The 17,352-nt window shown below is 41.3% G+C and overlaps 1 protein-coding gene across 4 annotated transcripts in view; it reads right to left on the bottom strand.

Annotated features, from left to right (window-relative positions):
- The window catches only part of TMEM50B (transmembrane protein 50B), a 53,536-nt gene that overhangs the window by 14,326 nt on the left and 21,858 nt on the right, over positions 1 to 17,352 (bottom strand). For 3 of the 4 annotated variants that reach the window (XM_066259485.1, XM_066259484.1, XM_066259486.1), the window contains exon 2: positions 1,008 to 1,148. In XM_066259485.1, coding sequence (XP_066115582.1) covers positions 1,008 to 1,106 — 99 coding nt within the window. In that variant the 5' untranslated portion in view covers positions 1,107 to 1,148. Of the gene's footprint in view, positions 1 to 1,007; positions 1,149 to 11,134; positions 11,404 to 17,352 lie in introns of all 4 variants that reach the window. The other variant, XM_066259483.1, reaches the window with a different exon arrangement.

Here is a 17,352-nt window from a genome sequence, read left to right as displayed (position 1 = left end):
AAAGTAAGAGGAGAGAAGGGCTCTTTTCTTTAAATTTTAGAGAGAGAGAAAGTGTAGGGGAGTCCCAAATTGCTACATAAAAACTCCCTAGAGAGGGAGAGAGAAAGAGAGAGAGAAAGAGAGAAACATCAATTTGTTATTCCACCCATTCATGGATTCATTGGTTGATTCCTGTATGTGCCCTACTGGGGGATCAAACCCACAATCTTGGCACACTGGGGATGATGCTCTAACTAACTGAGCTACCCAGCCAGGGCACGAGGGGCTCTTTATACCATTCTTGCTATTTTTGTTTATATGTTTGACATTTTGATGTTTTTTTAATTTAATTTTTTATTGATTTCAGAGAGAGAGGAATGGAGAGAGTGAAACAAAACATTGATCTGTTCCTGTATGTGCCCTGACTGGGGATTGAACCCACAACCTCTGCATTTAGGGACAATGCTCTAACCAACCAACCAAGCCATCTGGCCAGGGCGTATGCTTGACATTTTCAATAATAAAAAGTTAAAAAAAAAAAACACTGGACACTGGAAAGAAAATTAAGCCACTTTCTTTCACTCAATCTCCCCCACCCCTACCCCAGCGCCGAGCTGCAGCAGGGAAGCTGGGATGGCACCCCTTCCTGAAGGCACTGGAGGGCTTCAGTTCCTGTGCAGCCCGTGGTCTTCACTGCTGTCTACACAGCCTGAATTTCAATGAGGCACAACAGTCATTTCTGGCTACATCCAATTCTGAGCCTCCAAGGATCTTAAAAAACTTACACATTAACTTTAAAATGTTACTGCCTACAATAACTGTATTACCACTGAAATGAGATTTTATCAAATTTACATCAAATGAACCTAGGACCTACCATATTTTGTTCAGTGACAGTATCTAGAACTGTGACAATTATCTATATAAAACAACAGTGAAATAAATAGTTCTGAATGGGTGTTCACAGGAATCAGCATTAGCTTTCAGGGTGAGAGAGAGGCGTAATGTCACTGGGCTTTTCCACTTACCAATATACCTGCTACCACGGAAGCCACGGCATTTCTCCTCTCGCTCCAGTCCATACATTCACATTCCGGCCAACGGAAGTTATCTAGGAAGCCTGCCATTTTCAACCCTTGAAGCACGGATTTTTCATTAAATATGGTATTCTACAAAAAGACAAAAAATATCATAGAAATAGTGTTAAGAAGTGAAATGTCTTACTCTTCTTTTAAAGCTTTAACACAAATTTACTTTGGGTCCAATCTACTATATTGGTTAGTTAAGAAGAAAACTTCAATACTTCAGTAAAAACCTTCTGAGATGTACACAGGACTCTGCTATGACACAAGGGGCTTGCTATTTCCTAAATGAGCAAGGTGATTTTACAACATGTTCTTCCACTGAGAGGAGCTTCTCTGTCCCTCTCCCTGAATTTGACCCAGCCATACAGAGAGGGGTTGAGCTGTAGAGAAGTGACACTACATAACTACCACCACACAACTATGAGTCTAGATCATAAAAGACAATGCAGTTTGTAGCTGCTTCTCTGGAACACTAACCCTAGAGTCCCAAATTGCTACATAAAAACTCCAAGGTCACAATGCACAGGTGTGCCAGCCCTCAGTCCCAGGTAAGGTCCCAGCCAATGCTAGCACCACCTGCCAGATGTGAGAATAGACACTGCTGGCTGACTGCTGTTTCAGCTACAGCATGAGCCCCAGACTTTCAGCCTCCCCGGTGAGGCCCTAGACATATGCAGCAGTCACATCACCCTGGCTGTGCCCCTATAAATTCCCGAGAAACCAGAAGCATAATAAATGGCCATTTTAAACTACTGAGTTTTGGCCTGACCTGTGGTGGCGCAGTGGATAAAGTGTCAACCTGGAAACGCTGAGGTTGCCGGTTCAAAACCCTGGGCTTGCCTGGTCAAGGCACATATGGGAGTTGATGCTTTCTGCTCCTCCCCCTTCTCTCTCTTTCTCTCCCCTCTCTATAGTGAATAAATAAAATCTTTATAAACTACTGAGTTTTGGAATTACCTGTAATGTAGCAATAGAAAACTGGAAGGAGAAAAATCATCTGCATAAAGAACTGTAGGAGAGCAGAAAGCTGTGTGAATTTTCAAAACAGGGTACATTCAGATATGGAGATTCAGGGACACCTTAAATTTCAGAAAGAAAGAAAAAAACTATTTGAAAGCACTGAAGAGTGCTGAAAAGCAGGCAGAAACTGAAGTGGATTTGCCCCTTGAAAGAAAACACAATGAGTAAGATCCATTTTTACACAGCTTTTGCCCCTGAGGAACCCCTGAACCTCCTAGTCCTGCCCAGCGAGTCCCTGTGAGACAGAATGCCAAGAGCCACAGTCTCTTTGGCTTGAGGTATCCAAGTATGGAGTTCAGGATTACCAGAGCAGCTGGAAATTGAAGAGAGAAACCTTGGAAATGGGTGAGTCACAGGAGGGAGCCCCAAACACAATAGAAACTCTTTCAAAACTAACAGGCTAACTTCCAAACAGCACATGTGTGAAGGAGATTCCAAGGAACTCAGCAGAAAGAAATAGCTGGAAGACTAAAAGAACTAAACAGAGATTTCAGCTACTGTCCACTGCAAGACATTTTAGAGTTTGAGTTCCACCAAATCAAAGGAGATTAGTAAACACCTTGGCATTTCCAGACATGGTCTAACAAAGTGAAAACCTAGTCTCTACAATTCAAGGTGGTCAGTCAGTACTTTAACTGCCTATCAGAACAAAAAGTAACACTCTTCAGATGAAAATAACTGAATCTAGAATGTCTGTGATGTATCACCCACAAGGTCCAATATGTAGTAAAAAGTTAGTAGACATTCACAGAAGCCAGAAAAAAAAATGTGAGCTGTTTTCAAGATGGGGTAAAGATAAAAGACTAAGATAAAAGATAAAAGACTATCTTTCTTTTTTAAAGACTATCTTTTATTTTCTTCTCTTTATTTAAAGTTTTTTTTTGTTGTTGTTGTTGTTTTGTTGTTGTTGTTGTTTTTTTTACAGAGGCAGAGATAGACAGGGACAGACAGACAGGAACGGAGAGAGATGAGAAGCATCAATCATCAGTTTCTCGTTGAGCACTGCGACTTCTTAGTTGTTCATTGATTGCTTTCTCACATGTGCCTTGACCGCGGGCCTTCAGCAGACCGAGTAACCCCCTGCTGGAGCCAGCGACCTTGGGTCTAAGCTGGTGAGCTCTTTGCTCAAGCCAGATGAGCCCGCGCTCAAGCTGGCGACCTCAGGGTCTCGAACCTGGGTCCTTCCACATCCCAGTCCGATGCTCTATCCACTGCGCCACCACCTGGTCAGGCTCTTCTCTTTATTTAAAAGACAAATATTTAAAGCAAAACTTATAACATGTGTAGGATGTTCATCCACAAAGATAATCTTATTTCTAAATTGTATGTCAGTTACATTTTCAAACAATATACTTAAATATAGAATTAGGTGAAATGCTTTTTTTTTTTTTTTTTAAATAAATTTTTATTAATGGTAATGGGATGACATTAATAAATCAGGGTACATATATTCAAAGAAAACATGTCTAGGTTATTTTGTCATCAAATTATGTTGCAAACCCCTCGCCCAAAGTCAGATTGTCCTCCGTCACCCTCTATCTAGTTCTCTGTGCCCCTCCCCCTCCCCCTAACTCTCTCCCTCCCTCCCTCCCATGTCCTCCCTCCCCCCCCCCCTTGGTAACCACCACACTCTTGTCCATGTCTCTTAGTCTCATTTTTATGTTCCACCAATGTATGGAATCATGTAGTTCTTGTTTTTTTCTGATTTACTTATTTCACTCCTTATAATGTTATCAAGATCCCACCATTTTGCTGTAAATGATCTGATGTTATCATTTCTTATGGCTGAGTAGTATTCCATAGTGTATATGTGCCACATCTTCTTTATCCAGTCTTCTATTGAAGGGCTTTTTGGTTGTTTCCATGTCTTGGCCACTGTGAACAGTGCTGCAATGAACATGGGGCTACATGTGTCTTCACGTATCAATGTTTCTGAGGTTTTGGGGTATATACCCAGTAGAGGGATTGCTGGGTCATAAGGTAGTTTTATTTGCAGTTTTTTGAGGAACCACCATACTTTCCTCCATAATGGTTGTACTACTTTACAGTCCCACCAACAGTGAACTCCACAGCCTCTCCAACATTTGCTATTACCCGTCTTGTTGATAATAGCTAATCTAACAGGAGTGAGGTGGTATCTCATTGTAGTTTTGATTTGCATTTCTCTAATAACTAATGAAGCTGAGCATCTTTTCATATATCTGTTGGCCATTTGTATCTCTTCCTGGGAGAAGTGTCTGTTCATGTCCTCTTCCCATTTTTTTTATTGGATTGTTTGTTTGTTTGTTGTTGAGTTTTATGAGTTCTTTGTAAATTTTGGACATTAGGCCCTTATCTGAGCTGTTGTTTGAAAATATCAGTTCCCATATAGTTGGCTGTCTGTTTATTTTGATATCAGTTTCTCTTGCTGAGCAAAAACTTTTAATTCTGATGTAGTCCCATTCATTTATCTTTGCCTTCACTTCTCTTGCCATTGGAGTCAAGTTCATAAAATGTTCTTTAAAACCCAGGTCCATGATTTTAGTACCTATGTCTTCTTCTATGTACTTTATTGTTTCAGGTCTTATATTTAGGTCTTTGATCCATTTTGAATTAATTTTAGTACACGGGGACAGGCTGTAGTCGAGTTTCATTCTTTTGCATGTGGCTTTCCAGTTTTCCCAACACCATTTGTTGAAGAGGCTTTCTTTTCTCCATTGTGTGTTGTTGGCCCCTTTATCAAAGATTATTTGATCATATATATGTGGTTTTATTTCTGGGCTTTCTATTCTGTTCCATTGGTCTGAGTGTCTATTTTTCTGCCAATACCATGCTGTTTTGATTATCGTGGCCCTATAATATAGTTTAAAGTCAGGTATTGTAATGCCCCCAGCTTCATTCTTTTTCCTTAGGATTGTTTTGGCTTTTCGGGGTTTTTTATAGTTCCATATAAATCTGATTATTTTTTGTTCCATTTCTTTAAAAAATCTCATAGGGATTTTGATGGGAATTGCATTAAATTTGTATATTGCTTTGGGTAATATGGCCATTTTGATTATATTTATTCTTCCTATCCAAGAACAAGGAATATTTTTCCATCTCATTGTATCTTTTTCGATTTCCCTTAACAATGCTTTGTAATTTTCATTATATAGGTCCTTTACATTCTTTGTTATGTTTATTCCTAGGTATTTTATTTTTTTTGTTGCAATCGTGAAGGGGATTATTTTTTTGAGTTCGTTTTCTAATATTTCATTGTTGGCATATAGAAAGGCTATGGACTTTTGTATGTTAATTTTGTATCCTGCGACCTTACTGTATTGGTTTATTGTTTCTAATAATCTTTTTGTGGAGTCCTTCGGGTTCTCGATGTATAGGATCATATCATCAGCAAAAAGTGATACCTTTACTTCTTCTTTTCCGATATGGATGCCTTTTATTTCTTTGTCTTGTCTGATTGCTCTGGCCAGAACTTCTAGCACCACGTTAAATAAGAGTGGAGAGAGTGGACAACCCTGTCTTGTTCCTGATTTAAGGTAGAAAGTCCTCAGTTTTATGCCGTTTAATATGATGTTGGCTGATGGTTTATCATATATGGCCTTTATCATGTTGAGATATTTTCCTTCTATACCCATTTTGTTGAGAGTCTTAAACATAAAATTGTGTTGTATTTTATCAAAAGCCTTTTCTGCATCTATTGATAAGATCATGTGGTTTTTGTTCTTTGTTTTGTTGATATGGTGTATTACGTTAACCGTTTTGCGTATGTTGAACCATCCTTGAGATTCTGGGATGAATCCCACTTGATCATGATGTATTATTTTTTTAATATGTTGTTGTATTCGGTTTGCCAGTATTTTGTTTAGTATTTTAGCATCTGTATTCATTAGAGATATTGGTCTGTAGTTTTCTTTCTTTGTGCCATCCTTGCCAGGTTTTGGTATGAGGGTTATGTTGGCCTCATAAAAAGTGTTTGGAAGTATTGCTTCTTATTCAATTTTTTGGAAGACTTTGAGTAGAATAGGAACCAAGTCTTCTTTGAATGTTTGATAGAATTCACTAGTATAACCGTCTGGGCCTGGACTTTTATTTTTGGGGAGGTTTTTAATAGTTTTTTCTATTTCCTCCCTGCTGATTGGTCTGTTTAGGCTTTCTGCTTCTTCTTGACTCAGTCTAGGAAGGTTGTATTGTTCTAGGAATTTATCCATTTCTTCTAGATTGTTGTATTTGGTGGCATATAATTTTTCATAGTATTCTACAATAATTCTTTGTATATCTATGATGTCTGTGGTGATCTCTCCTCTTTCATTTTGAATTTTATTTATTTGAGTCCTGTGCCTTTTTTCCTTGGTGAGTCTTGCCAAGGGTTTGTCAATTTTGTTGATCTTTTCAAAGAACCAGCTCCTTGTTTTATTGATTTTTTCTATAGTTTTTCTGTTCTCTATTTCATTTATTTCTGCTCTGATTTTTATTATCTCCTTTCTTCGGCTGGTTTTGGGTTGTCTTTGTTCTTCTTTTTCTAGTTCCTTAAGGTGTGAAGTTAAGTGGTTTACTTCGGCTCTCTCTTGTTTGTTCATATAGGCCTGAAGTGATATGAACTTTCCTCTTATTACTGCTTTTGCTGCATCCCAGAGATTCTGATATGTCGTATTTTCATTTTCATTTGTCTGTATATATCTTTTGATTTCTGCGCTTATTTCTTCTTTGACCAATTCATTTTTTAGAAGTATGTTGTTTAGTTTCCACATTTTTGTGGGTTTTTCCCCCTCTTTTTTGCGGTTGAATTCTAGTTTCAAGGCTTTATGATCAGAAAATATGCTTGGTACAATTTCAATTTTTCTAAATTTGCTGATATTGTCTTTGTGGCCCAACATATGGTCAATTCTTGAGAATGTTCCATGTACACTAGAGAAAAATGTATACTCTGTCGCTTTGGGATGAAGTGTCCTGTAGATGTCTATCATATCCAGGTGTTCTAGTATTTCGTTTAAGGCCACTATATCTTTATTGATTCTCTGTTTGGATGACCGATCTAGAGCCGTCAGCGGTGTATTGAGGTCTCTAAGTATGATTGTATTTTTGTTAGTTTTTGTTTTAAGGTCAATAAGTAGCTGTCTTATATATTTTGGTGCTCCTTGGTTTGGTGCATATATATTAAGGATTGTTATGTCTTCTTGATTCAACTTCCCCTTAATCATTATGAAATGACCATTTTTGTCTCTGAGTACTTTTTCTGTCTTGTAGTCAGCATTATTAGATATGAGTATTGCTACGCCTGCTTTTTTTTGGGTGTTGTTTGCTTGGAGTATTGTTTTCCAGCCTTTCACTTTGAATTTGTTTTTATCCTTGTTGCTTAGATGTGTTTCTTGTAGGCAGCATATAGTTGGATTTTCTTTTTTAATCCATTCTGCTACTCTGTGTCTTTTTATTGGTAAGTTTAATCCATTTACATTTAGTGTAATTATTGACACTTGTGGGTTCCCTACTGCCATTTTATAAATTGCTTTCTGTTAGTTTTGTATCTAGTTTGATTCTTCTCTTTTGTTTTTCTATCATTTGTTTTTGTTTGTTTGTGTTCCATGCTACCTTTTTTAAGTCAAGTGTTTTTGTGGTGGTTTTTTCAAGGGTGGTTACCATTAAGTAATGAAAAGGGTACCTACCATATTCATTGTAGTACCCTATCTTATGAGTATTTCTGCACTTCATCGTCCTTTGCTACTGTTAATCTCCATCCTCTTCCCCCTTTTTTTCCTTTGTTGTCACAGTTTAAGTTTGGTTTTATTGTGTTCTTGGTGGAGCTTTACTTGTGGTGTTGTTTTCTTTTGTTCTTTGAATCTGGTTGGAAAACCCCCTTTAGTATTTCCTGGAGTGGGGGCTTTCTGTTGATAAATTCTCTCATCTTTTCTGTATTTGTGAATGTTTTTATATCTCCTTCATACTTGAAGGATAGCTTTGATGGGTATAGTATTCTTGGCTGAAAGTTCCTCTCTTTCAGGGCTTTAAATATTGGGGTCCACTCTCTTCTAGCTTGTAGAGTTTCTGCTGAGAAATCTGATGATAATCTAATAGGCCTTCCTTTATATGTTGTACTCTTCTTTTCCCTGGCTGCCTTGAGAATTTTTTCTTTGTCATTGGTTTGTGTCATCTTTATTATGATGTGCCTTGGAGTGGGTTTGTTGGGGTTAAGAAAACTCGGTGTTCTGTTTGCTTCTTGAATTTGAGGCTTTAGTTCTTTCCACAGGCTTGGGAAGTTCTCGTCTATTATTTGTTTGAGTATATTCTCCATTCCATTTTCTTTCTCTTCTCCCTCTGATATACCTATTATTCTTATGTTATTCTTTCTGATGGAGTCAGACAATTCCTGTAGGGCTTTCTCATTTTTTATTATTTTTGAGTCTCTTTCTTCTTCTCTCTGTTGTGCCTCAAGTTGTTTGTCTTCTATTTCACTAATCCTATCCTCAATCTGGGCTGTTCTGTTAGCTAAGCTTGTTACCTCGTTTTTCAGCTCGTGAATTGAGTTTTTCATTTCTGTTTGATTTGTTTTAATAGTTTCAATTTCCTTGGTAATATATTCTTTGTGTTCATTGAGTTGTTTTCTGATCTCCCTATATTGCCTTTCTGTGTTTTCTTGTATATCTCTGAGTATTTTTAAGATTTCTATTTTAAATTCTCTGTCATTTAGCTCCAAGGCTTCCAATGTGTTAAGTCTTTTCTCCATAGATTTTTCCACATCTATTTGTGTTACCTCTCTTTCTTTTGTATCCATAATATTCGATTTCCTCTTTTTTATTGGCATCTGAGGGTGGTCTTGTTGATAGCACTAATTAGAATTAATAAAGAGTAAAAAGTAAAAAAAAAAAAAAAAAAAAAGGTAAAACACCCCACAAAAAAAAAAACAGTAATAATTTATTATTTCCCCCCTTTTTTCTTTCTTCTCTTTCCCTCCTCTCCCCTCCTCAGGGAAATATCGTGCCTATAATGGAGGGCCTGATTTGGGGTGAAGAGTTCAAGGGGCAAAAAAAGGGAGTAGGGACCTACTAAATGCAAAAAAAAAAAAGGGAAGAAAATTTTAGACAAGCATAAGATGATTTGCTTGTAAGTGATGGTCAACTAAGAGGTATAATGAGAGGGATAAGAGGGAACCAGAAAAAAGGACCAAAAAAAGAATAATAAAGAAGAAAAAAATAAAAATAATAAGTAAAAATCTGTTGTATTAAGTGGAGCGAAGACTAAATACAATGGAGACCTTGGGTTGGGAGGACCCAAAATGCCACAAAAATAAATAAACAAGAAAAAAGCAAAAACAAAACAAAAAAGAAAAATAAAGCCAAAAAAAGCCTTGAGTCCCAAATTAACTAATTTGTTCGTGATTGAGGATTAAATGGGAGGAAAGTAAAACGAGAAAAGAAAAAACGAATAGAAAGGAAAAAATAAGAAAAAGAGAAAAACGAAGGAAGAAATAAAAAAGGAAGAGAAAAAAACTAAATAAAGCAAATAAAAAAAAAAAACAAAAGAGGAGAGAGTGAGCGTTAAGTGTTTTGGAGTATAACCTTAAAGGAGGGTGAGGATGAAGAAGAGAAATAAAATGTAACAGTTATGGGTAGTGTAGTTCAAGAAAAGGGAAGCATAAGATGGGCAGAGAATAGAAGGACCAAGGTGGAGGAAATAAAGGCAATAAGATAGAAGAAACAAACAACAACAACAAAAAAATTAGTGGAACAAGTTGTAAAGTCTGTGGATTTTTCTTGATTTTGAGAGGTTAACTTCTTCCTTTTTCTTTTCTCTCCCTCTTCCTGGTCGGTGACTCTGTACCCCAGGCTCTGCCCCTGTGTCACACTTAGGTAGGGATTTGCAGTTGATGGGATTCTATGGCAATGTCATATAATTGGCTTTAGTCTTGCTGGTAGTCAAGGCTTGTTGGCGTTTGCAGGGTCCAACGATGAGAGAGTTTGCTTTCCTGGATTCTCTCTCCTAGTCCCCCCTTCCTGAATTAGCAGCCTGGTGATCCAGCTATAAGGCTGCAACTGCTTCTGCCTGGGGAGTAAGAGGCTCAAAGAGCTGGGAAATCCCCACTCTATCCCCACTCAGTGCAAGGCTTTGGGAAAGGCTCTGGCAGTCAGGGCCTCCAGTGTAATCAGGCGGGGGTGGGAGTCAATTGTCAAGGTGACTGTTCAGCGCCTAGCATTCAGTTGGACCTCTCAACCCAGGCTTTCCACACTTTGTAGCCTGTTTTTGCTGGGAAGAAGAGGCACTAGTCTCTGCTTGCGACTAGTGTAGTATAGATCTTATTATCTGCCAAGTCCCTCTTGTTAGCGTTTATCCCTGAATATGGAGGCTCTATCAATCAGAAGTTGCCCCCGCCCCTTTAGCGAGAGGCACTAAAAAATATCACGCCTCTTGTCTTGGGTCGCTGAACTGAGAGAGATCTTATCAATTAGAACCGAGGGTGCGCAGATTTCATGGGTTAAGCTAATTTCAGTGATTGGGTCCCAGCTGTGCTCCCGAAGGTATTTTAGGCTGCCTGCGCGCGCCCCTCCCCCAACGCTTGATTGTTAGCTTGAATGGCTGGGTGAGGTGCCCCGCCCACAGAGAGAATCTCCCAAGTAGAAGACCACCCTGGTGCCTCTCCCGCTCGCCCTGCCGCTGGTGGCTGGATCGCACCAGGCGCAGGATAATGGGGCACCCTGGGTGTGCGGGCCAGTAGGGCGCTCTGGGCATGTGGAATGCCCAGGGCACGCGCGCGAATGGGGTGCTCCGGGCACCAGTGGCTGGCGACTCTCACTCGCAGTGCGCGGGCCGCTGGGAACGTTAGCGGTGCTCGTTCTGCAACCGGACCGGGCGCGCGCCGTTGGCTGCTCGCTGCTCCCGAGTGTGGGCGGTGCTCGCTCTGCAACCAGATCGGGCACACCGGTGGCTGCTCGCGCTCCGGAGTGTGGGCGGTGCTCGCTCTGCAACCGGATCGGGCACGCCGGTGGCTGCTCGCACTCCGGAGTGTGGGCGGTGCTCGCTCTGCAACTGTACCGGGCGCGCGCCTGCGGCTGCTCGCAGCTCCCAAGTGTGGGCTGACTCACCACAGGCGCACTCCCTTGCGGCTTGAATGAACGTCGCTGCTGTAGCTTCCTCCACACCCTCATCTCTCAGATTCAAGTGATAACAGTCCTTTCGCTTTCAGTTTGTGTGGAACTCCGGAAAGCTCCGAGGATAAATTTTTCTGTTTCTAGTTGATAAATTTGTTGTGATTTAGGGGAGATCTGTCGGACGCGCTGCTCACGGCGCCATTTCCGTGACATCACTCCTATGAAATGCTTTTAAATTTAAAGTAATGGGTCCAATTGTTAAGCTGGAAAATAAAATGCAAACAATAAATATACTACAGAAGGTCCAAACACTGGAAGCACAGACTGGGAGATAATATTTGTAAAACAAGTATCTGACAAAAGAGTTGTACCCACAATACAGGAAGAAATTCTAAACATTAACAATAAAAGGTAAAATATAGGCAATATAAAGTCTGCAAACTTCAAAGACTTGAGCTTGACCTGTGGTGGCACAGTGGATAAAGAATCACCTGGCCTGACCATGCGGTGGCGCAGTGGATAGAGCAGGGGTCGGGAACCTATGGCTCGTGAGCCAGATGTGGCTCTTTTGATGGCTGCATCTGGCTCACAGAAAAATCTTTAATAAAAAAAAACAATAACGTTAAAAATATAAAACATTCTCATGTATTACAATCCATTCATTTCCTACCGCTCATGTTCATAGTTGAGGGTGGCTGGGGCCAATCACAGCTGTCATCTGGGACAACACCAAATTTTTATTGGATAATGCGTAATGTACACGGGTCGTTGTGAGGTCAGGAAGTAAACTTCCCTCCTTTTAATCAAGTAGTCAGCTAGCTAATTGCAGAAACCCTTTTGATGAAGAAGATGGCTAAAAGAAAAAAAGATGAGGAGTATCGTACTTTTCAGCAGGAATGAACAGAGGAATTCGCCTTTGTGGAAAGAGTAGGTTCTGCAGTGTGTCTAATATGCAATGATAAAATTGCATCGATGAGCCTGACCAGGCGGTGGCGCAGTAGATAGAGCGTCAGACTGGGATGCGGAAGACCCAGGTTCAAGACCTCGAGGTCTCCATCTTGAGCACGGGCTCATCTGGCTTGAGCAAAAAGCACACCAGTGGCCCTGGCCGGTTGGCTCAGCAGTAGAGCGTCGGCCTGGCGTGCGGGGGACCCAGGTTCGATTCCCGGCCAGGGCACATAGGAGAAGCGCCCATTTGCTTCTCCACCCCCCCCTCCTTCCTCTCTGTCTCTCTCTTCCCCTCCCACACCCGCAGCCAAGGCTCCATTGGAGCAAAGATGGGCCGGGCACTGGGGATGGCTCCTTGGCCTCTGCCCCAGGAGGCAGAGCGACGCCCCGGAGGGGCAGAGCATCGCCCCCTGGTGGGCAGAGCATCACCCCTGGTGGGCGTGCCGGGTGGATCCCAGTCGGGCGCATGCGGGAGTCTGTCTGACTGTCTCTCCCCGTTTCCAGCTTCAGAAAAATACAAAAAAAAAAAAAAAAAAAAAAGCACACCAGCTTGAGCCCAAGGTCGCTGGCTCAAGCAAGGGGTTATTTGGTCTGCTGTAGCCCCACAGTCAAGGCACATACGAGAAAGCAATCAATGAACAACTAAGGTGTCACAACGAACAACTAATGATTGATGCTTCTCATCTCTCTCCATTCCTGTCTGTCCCTATCTATCCCTCTCTCTGACTCTCTGGCCCTGTAAAAAATAAAAAAATAAAAAAAATTGCATCCATGAAACGGTCTAATATAAAGCGGCACTTCGATACTCACCATACTACATTTGCATCGAAATATCCAGCGGGGGACAGCAAGAAGAAAGCATGTCAAGAGCTACTGTGCAGAGTGCAAGCTAGTCAGCAACAACGCTGTGTTTGGACCCAACAAAGTGACTGGAATTCGGCTAGCTTTGCTGGTGGTTTAGCAATTGTGAGAAACGGAAAGCCATTCACATATGGGGAGTATGCCAAAACATTCATGCTTGATGTTACCAATGAACTTTTTGACAACTTTTCGGATAAAGACAAGATAATCAGGCCCTGGCCGGTTGGCTCAGTGGTAGAGCGTCGGCCTGGCGTGCAGAAGTCCCGGGTTCGATTCCTGGCCAGGGCACACAGGAGAAGCGCCCATCTGCTTCTCCACCCCTCCCCCTCTCCTTCCTCTCTGTCTCTCTCTTCCCCTCCCGCAGCCGACGCTCCATTGAAGCAAAAGATGGCCTGGGTGCTGGGGATGGCTCGTTGGCCTCTGCTCCAGGCACTAGAGTGGCTCTGGTCCCGACAGAGCGACGCCCCAGATAGGCAGAGCATCGCCCCCTGGTGGGTGTGCCGGGTGGATCCCAGTCGGGCACATGCGGAAGTCTGTCTGACTGCCTCCCCGTTTCCAGCTTCAGAAAAAAAAAAGACAAGATAATCAAACGAATAAAAGACATGCCTCTGTCGGCAAGAACTGTTCACGATCGTACCATCATGATGGCAAATCAAATTGAGACAACACAAGTGAAGGACATAAATGCAGCCCAGTCTTTCCTCTCGCTTTGGATGAGTCAACAGACATAAGCCATTTATCCCAGTTCAGTGTGATTGCAAGGTATGATGTCAGTGACACACTACATGAGGAAAGTCTTGCTGTTTTGCCTATGAAAGAGACAACAAGAGGGGAGGATTTATTCAAGTCTTTCACTGAGTTCGCTAAAGAAAAAATCTACCAATGGATAAACTTATTTCGGTGTGTACTGATGGTGCTCCGTGCATGGTGGGGAAGAACAGAGGATTCGTAGCACTTCTTCGTGAACAGGAAAAGAGACCCATCCTAAGTTTTCACTGCAATCCTATATCAGGAGGTGCTTTGTGGTCAGATGTGTGGCGAGCAGCTTGGTGAGGTGATGTCGCTGGTCATTCGGTTGGTCAACTTTATTGTTGCCCGAGCTTTAAATGATCGCCAGTTTAAAACACTGCTGGATGAAGTTGGGAATAATTATCCTGGTCTGCTTCTGCACAGCAATGTGCGTTGGTTGTCAAGAGGGAAGGTACTCAGCCGTTTTGCGGCTTGTCTGAGAGAAATCCGGACTTTTCTTGAAATGAAAAACATCGAGCATCCTGAGTTAGCTAACACTGGTGGCTCCTGAAGTTGTACTATCTTGTGGACATGACTGAACATCTGAACCAGCTCAATGTGGAAATGCAAGGCATTGGAAATACAGTCAAGGAATTAACTAACTAGCAGAGAAATCAATTAACACTTTGTAAAATTTAATTACAATTTGTGTCATGAAAAAAATTTGTTATAAAAAAATCAGGAGATTAACAAAATGTAATTATCACTTCAGAAATTAGGTCTATATAGCTAGACCCAATGAAACAAAATAAATTCTGCATCTTCCTCACTGATACTACTCTCACTAGCTGTTAGTTACAGGGTGCTTACAGGTATAGACCACTCCGTTCTATCCTCAAAAAAACTCCCTTCATAGACTACTCCTCTGAATCCTCTCAAATACTCTCAGGCAGTTACTATTATTACCTCATCTTACTGGAAAGGTTTAGAGAATGGTTAACTTGCCCAAGGTCACACAGCTGGCAAGGAGAGCCAAGGTTTCCTATGAAGTTCTGATCCAATTCCAAAATCTGTGCTCATGACCATTATTACACCTGACTGCTGCCCGACATCAGCATGTCTCTCACTTCAGATTTCGTGTAGAGAGAGTTACTGTTCCACTACCTGCAAGGAAGAGAGCAAGATGGACTAGATGGAAGGAAAACAGCTCAACTGGGAGGAGAACTGTATCATCTGGAAACAGAAAAAAGCAGTCCAATGGGTCCCAAGTGACCATCTGTAGTGATTAGTGTGGATTCCAATCTGGCCAAAGGAGTCTGGAGGATAGTTTTTCTTCCTGGGATGCTTTAACCTGGTTTCTAGGCACTTACAGTGTGAATATTTTATAGGCCTAAAACCCAACAGCATAAATTATTGAGACATCTAAATACTTTTGGAAGACCTCTTACATCCTTAATCTCAGGGAATGCATCTTTGCCTTCTGACTTATAAATCACATATAACAAGAATAAAATTTAGTGAAGCACCACCAGTTTTCTGAAATACAATACATGTCTCATTATCCTGTCACAAAAAAATAGTCAACTTTATACGTAGGTTTACTTAAACTGATAATTTGTAGAAGCTGATCATAAGAAACATTATTTAGTGAGGGAAATAAATTCTGCTATTACAACATATTCAAACACATTATTTCTTAAAATCATCCTCCCTGCTTCCCCAAGTCCATATTCAGCCAGAATTTTCTAAAACTCAAACTGGATCCTGCTATTCATTCGAAAACTTCCAGCAGCCTGTGAGGTAAAGTCCAAAATAGACAGGTATTCTCAATCTCCCCTAACACACAGCTATCTCACTTCCTGCTATCCTAACATACTCTACTGCAACAGGAGGGACACAGGCGGGCAATACTTGTTGAATACATACTTGTTAGGCAATGGCTACAGCCATTTATACATACACATACACACACACACACACACACACACACACACATCCTTGGAATGTCCCTTTCATCTCTTGTCTACAAACTCCCATTTCAACCTTTACGACACACGTCAAACGTTTCATTTTCTAGGCAGAATTAGTGTAAATGTTACCATGAGCAGTTTTCATTTTGTTTTAATAGTAGCAAGTCATATTGCAGAGTGTTTACTTTCTGTGTATGCTAGACAACTGGTATTCAAATGTTGTCTGGAAAAATAATGAACTTGGGGAACCTGCTCCTAGTATCAGCTCTAACGTTCTCTAGCTGTGTGGCATCGGCCTAGCAGAGGGATGGACTAAGTCAGTGGATGCCAAGCACAGGTCCCTGGACCAGTACCAAGCTAACTGCATAATAATTTGGACAGTTTAGGAGAAAAAAGATCACTGAGTCCACTTTACCCCCAATAATCAGAAAGTCAACAGTAATGCCAGGTTATTTTTTTAAAACTCCTCAGGTGACCCTAATGATCAGCAAAGTTGGGGAATGACTGCAGCAAATTACCTCAAGGGTCCCTTCCCCTGCTGAGATTCTGGGCATCACCATCTCTTCAGTAATGCAGCAGTCTCAAGAGCAATATGAGCCAGAAACGTCAAAGGATTTTAGCATGAATTTCACTTACTGTATGTCAAAACACACAGTTAAGCCTGGCTAGGCAGTGGCACAGTGGATAGAGTGTCGACCTGGGACACTGAGGTCCCAGGTTTGAAGCCCTGAGGTCTCTGGCTTGAGCCCAGGGGTCAATGGCTTGAAGCCCAAGGTTGCTGGCTTGAGCTCAAGGTCACTGACATAAGCAAGGGATCACTGGCTTGGCTGGAGCCCCCCCAGTCAAGGCAAGTATGAGAAAGCAATCAATGAACAGCTAAGGTGCCGCAACTATGAGCTCAAGCTTCTCATCTCTCTCCCTTTCTGTCTGTCCCTCTTGCTCTCTCTCTCATTAAAAATAAATAAAAATACACACACAATTAACAAACCAAGTGAGATGAAACTTTTGTTGATCCTAATTTTTTTTAATGTTTTTCAAAGGCAGTCTGGGCCAATTGAGGAAATCTGAAAATAGGTCAGACATTAGAGGATAACACAGAATTTCTTGGATGTGATCATGACAGAATTGTGGTTATGTAAAGTGTGAGAAGATGTATTTTTCCATGTTTAAGGGTGAAGTGTCAATGTCAACAACATACTACCAAGTGGTTAAGCAAAGGAGAAAATAAAAGATAAAGCAAATATGGCAAGTTGTCAAAATGCTGAATCTACCTACTGTTAACTTTCTGTTATGTTTAAATTTTTCTGTAATAAAAAGTTAACAAAAATAGAAAGGCATACTATCATGAAATGCCACCTAAGTGCTGATGACTGTGACACAAGCCAAGAGCTGATCAAACATGGCAACACCCCACTCCCTGAGGTGTGTTTACATAGTAGGAACCCTGCACAGGTATCTTTGCAGCCTCTGGGACTGCTCCATAAAGGCCCTACTCAATTCGGAAAATCTGGTGCCAGGGTCACAGCTATCAACCCAGACAGATTAAGGGGAATCCTCCCGATAAGAAGTACTGGGAAAGCTAAAGCCTATTAGTAAGAATATTTTTAAAGGGCTTGAGAGCCAATGATCATGTCCCAGCATCTGCAACCACAGAGACAGCTAAAGGTACAGGCTTTGGAGTCAGGACTGGCCTGAGCTTACGCC

Source organism: Saccopteryx bilineata, chromosome 2 (genome assembly GCF_036850765.1).
Source record: "Saccopteryx bilineata isolate mSacBil1 chromosome 2, mSacBil1_pri_phased_curated, whole genome shotgun sequence".
NCBI lineage: Eukaryota > Metazoa > Chordata > Mammalia > Chiroptera > Emballonuridae > Saccopteryx > Saccopteryx bilineata.
This window is presented reverse-complemented; position numbering and strand designations above follow the sequence as displayed.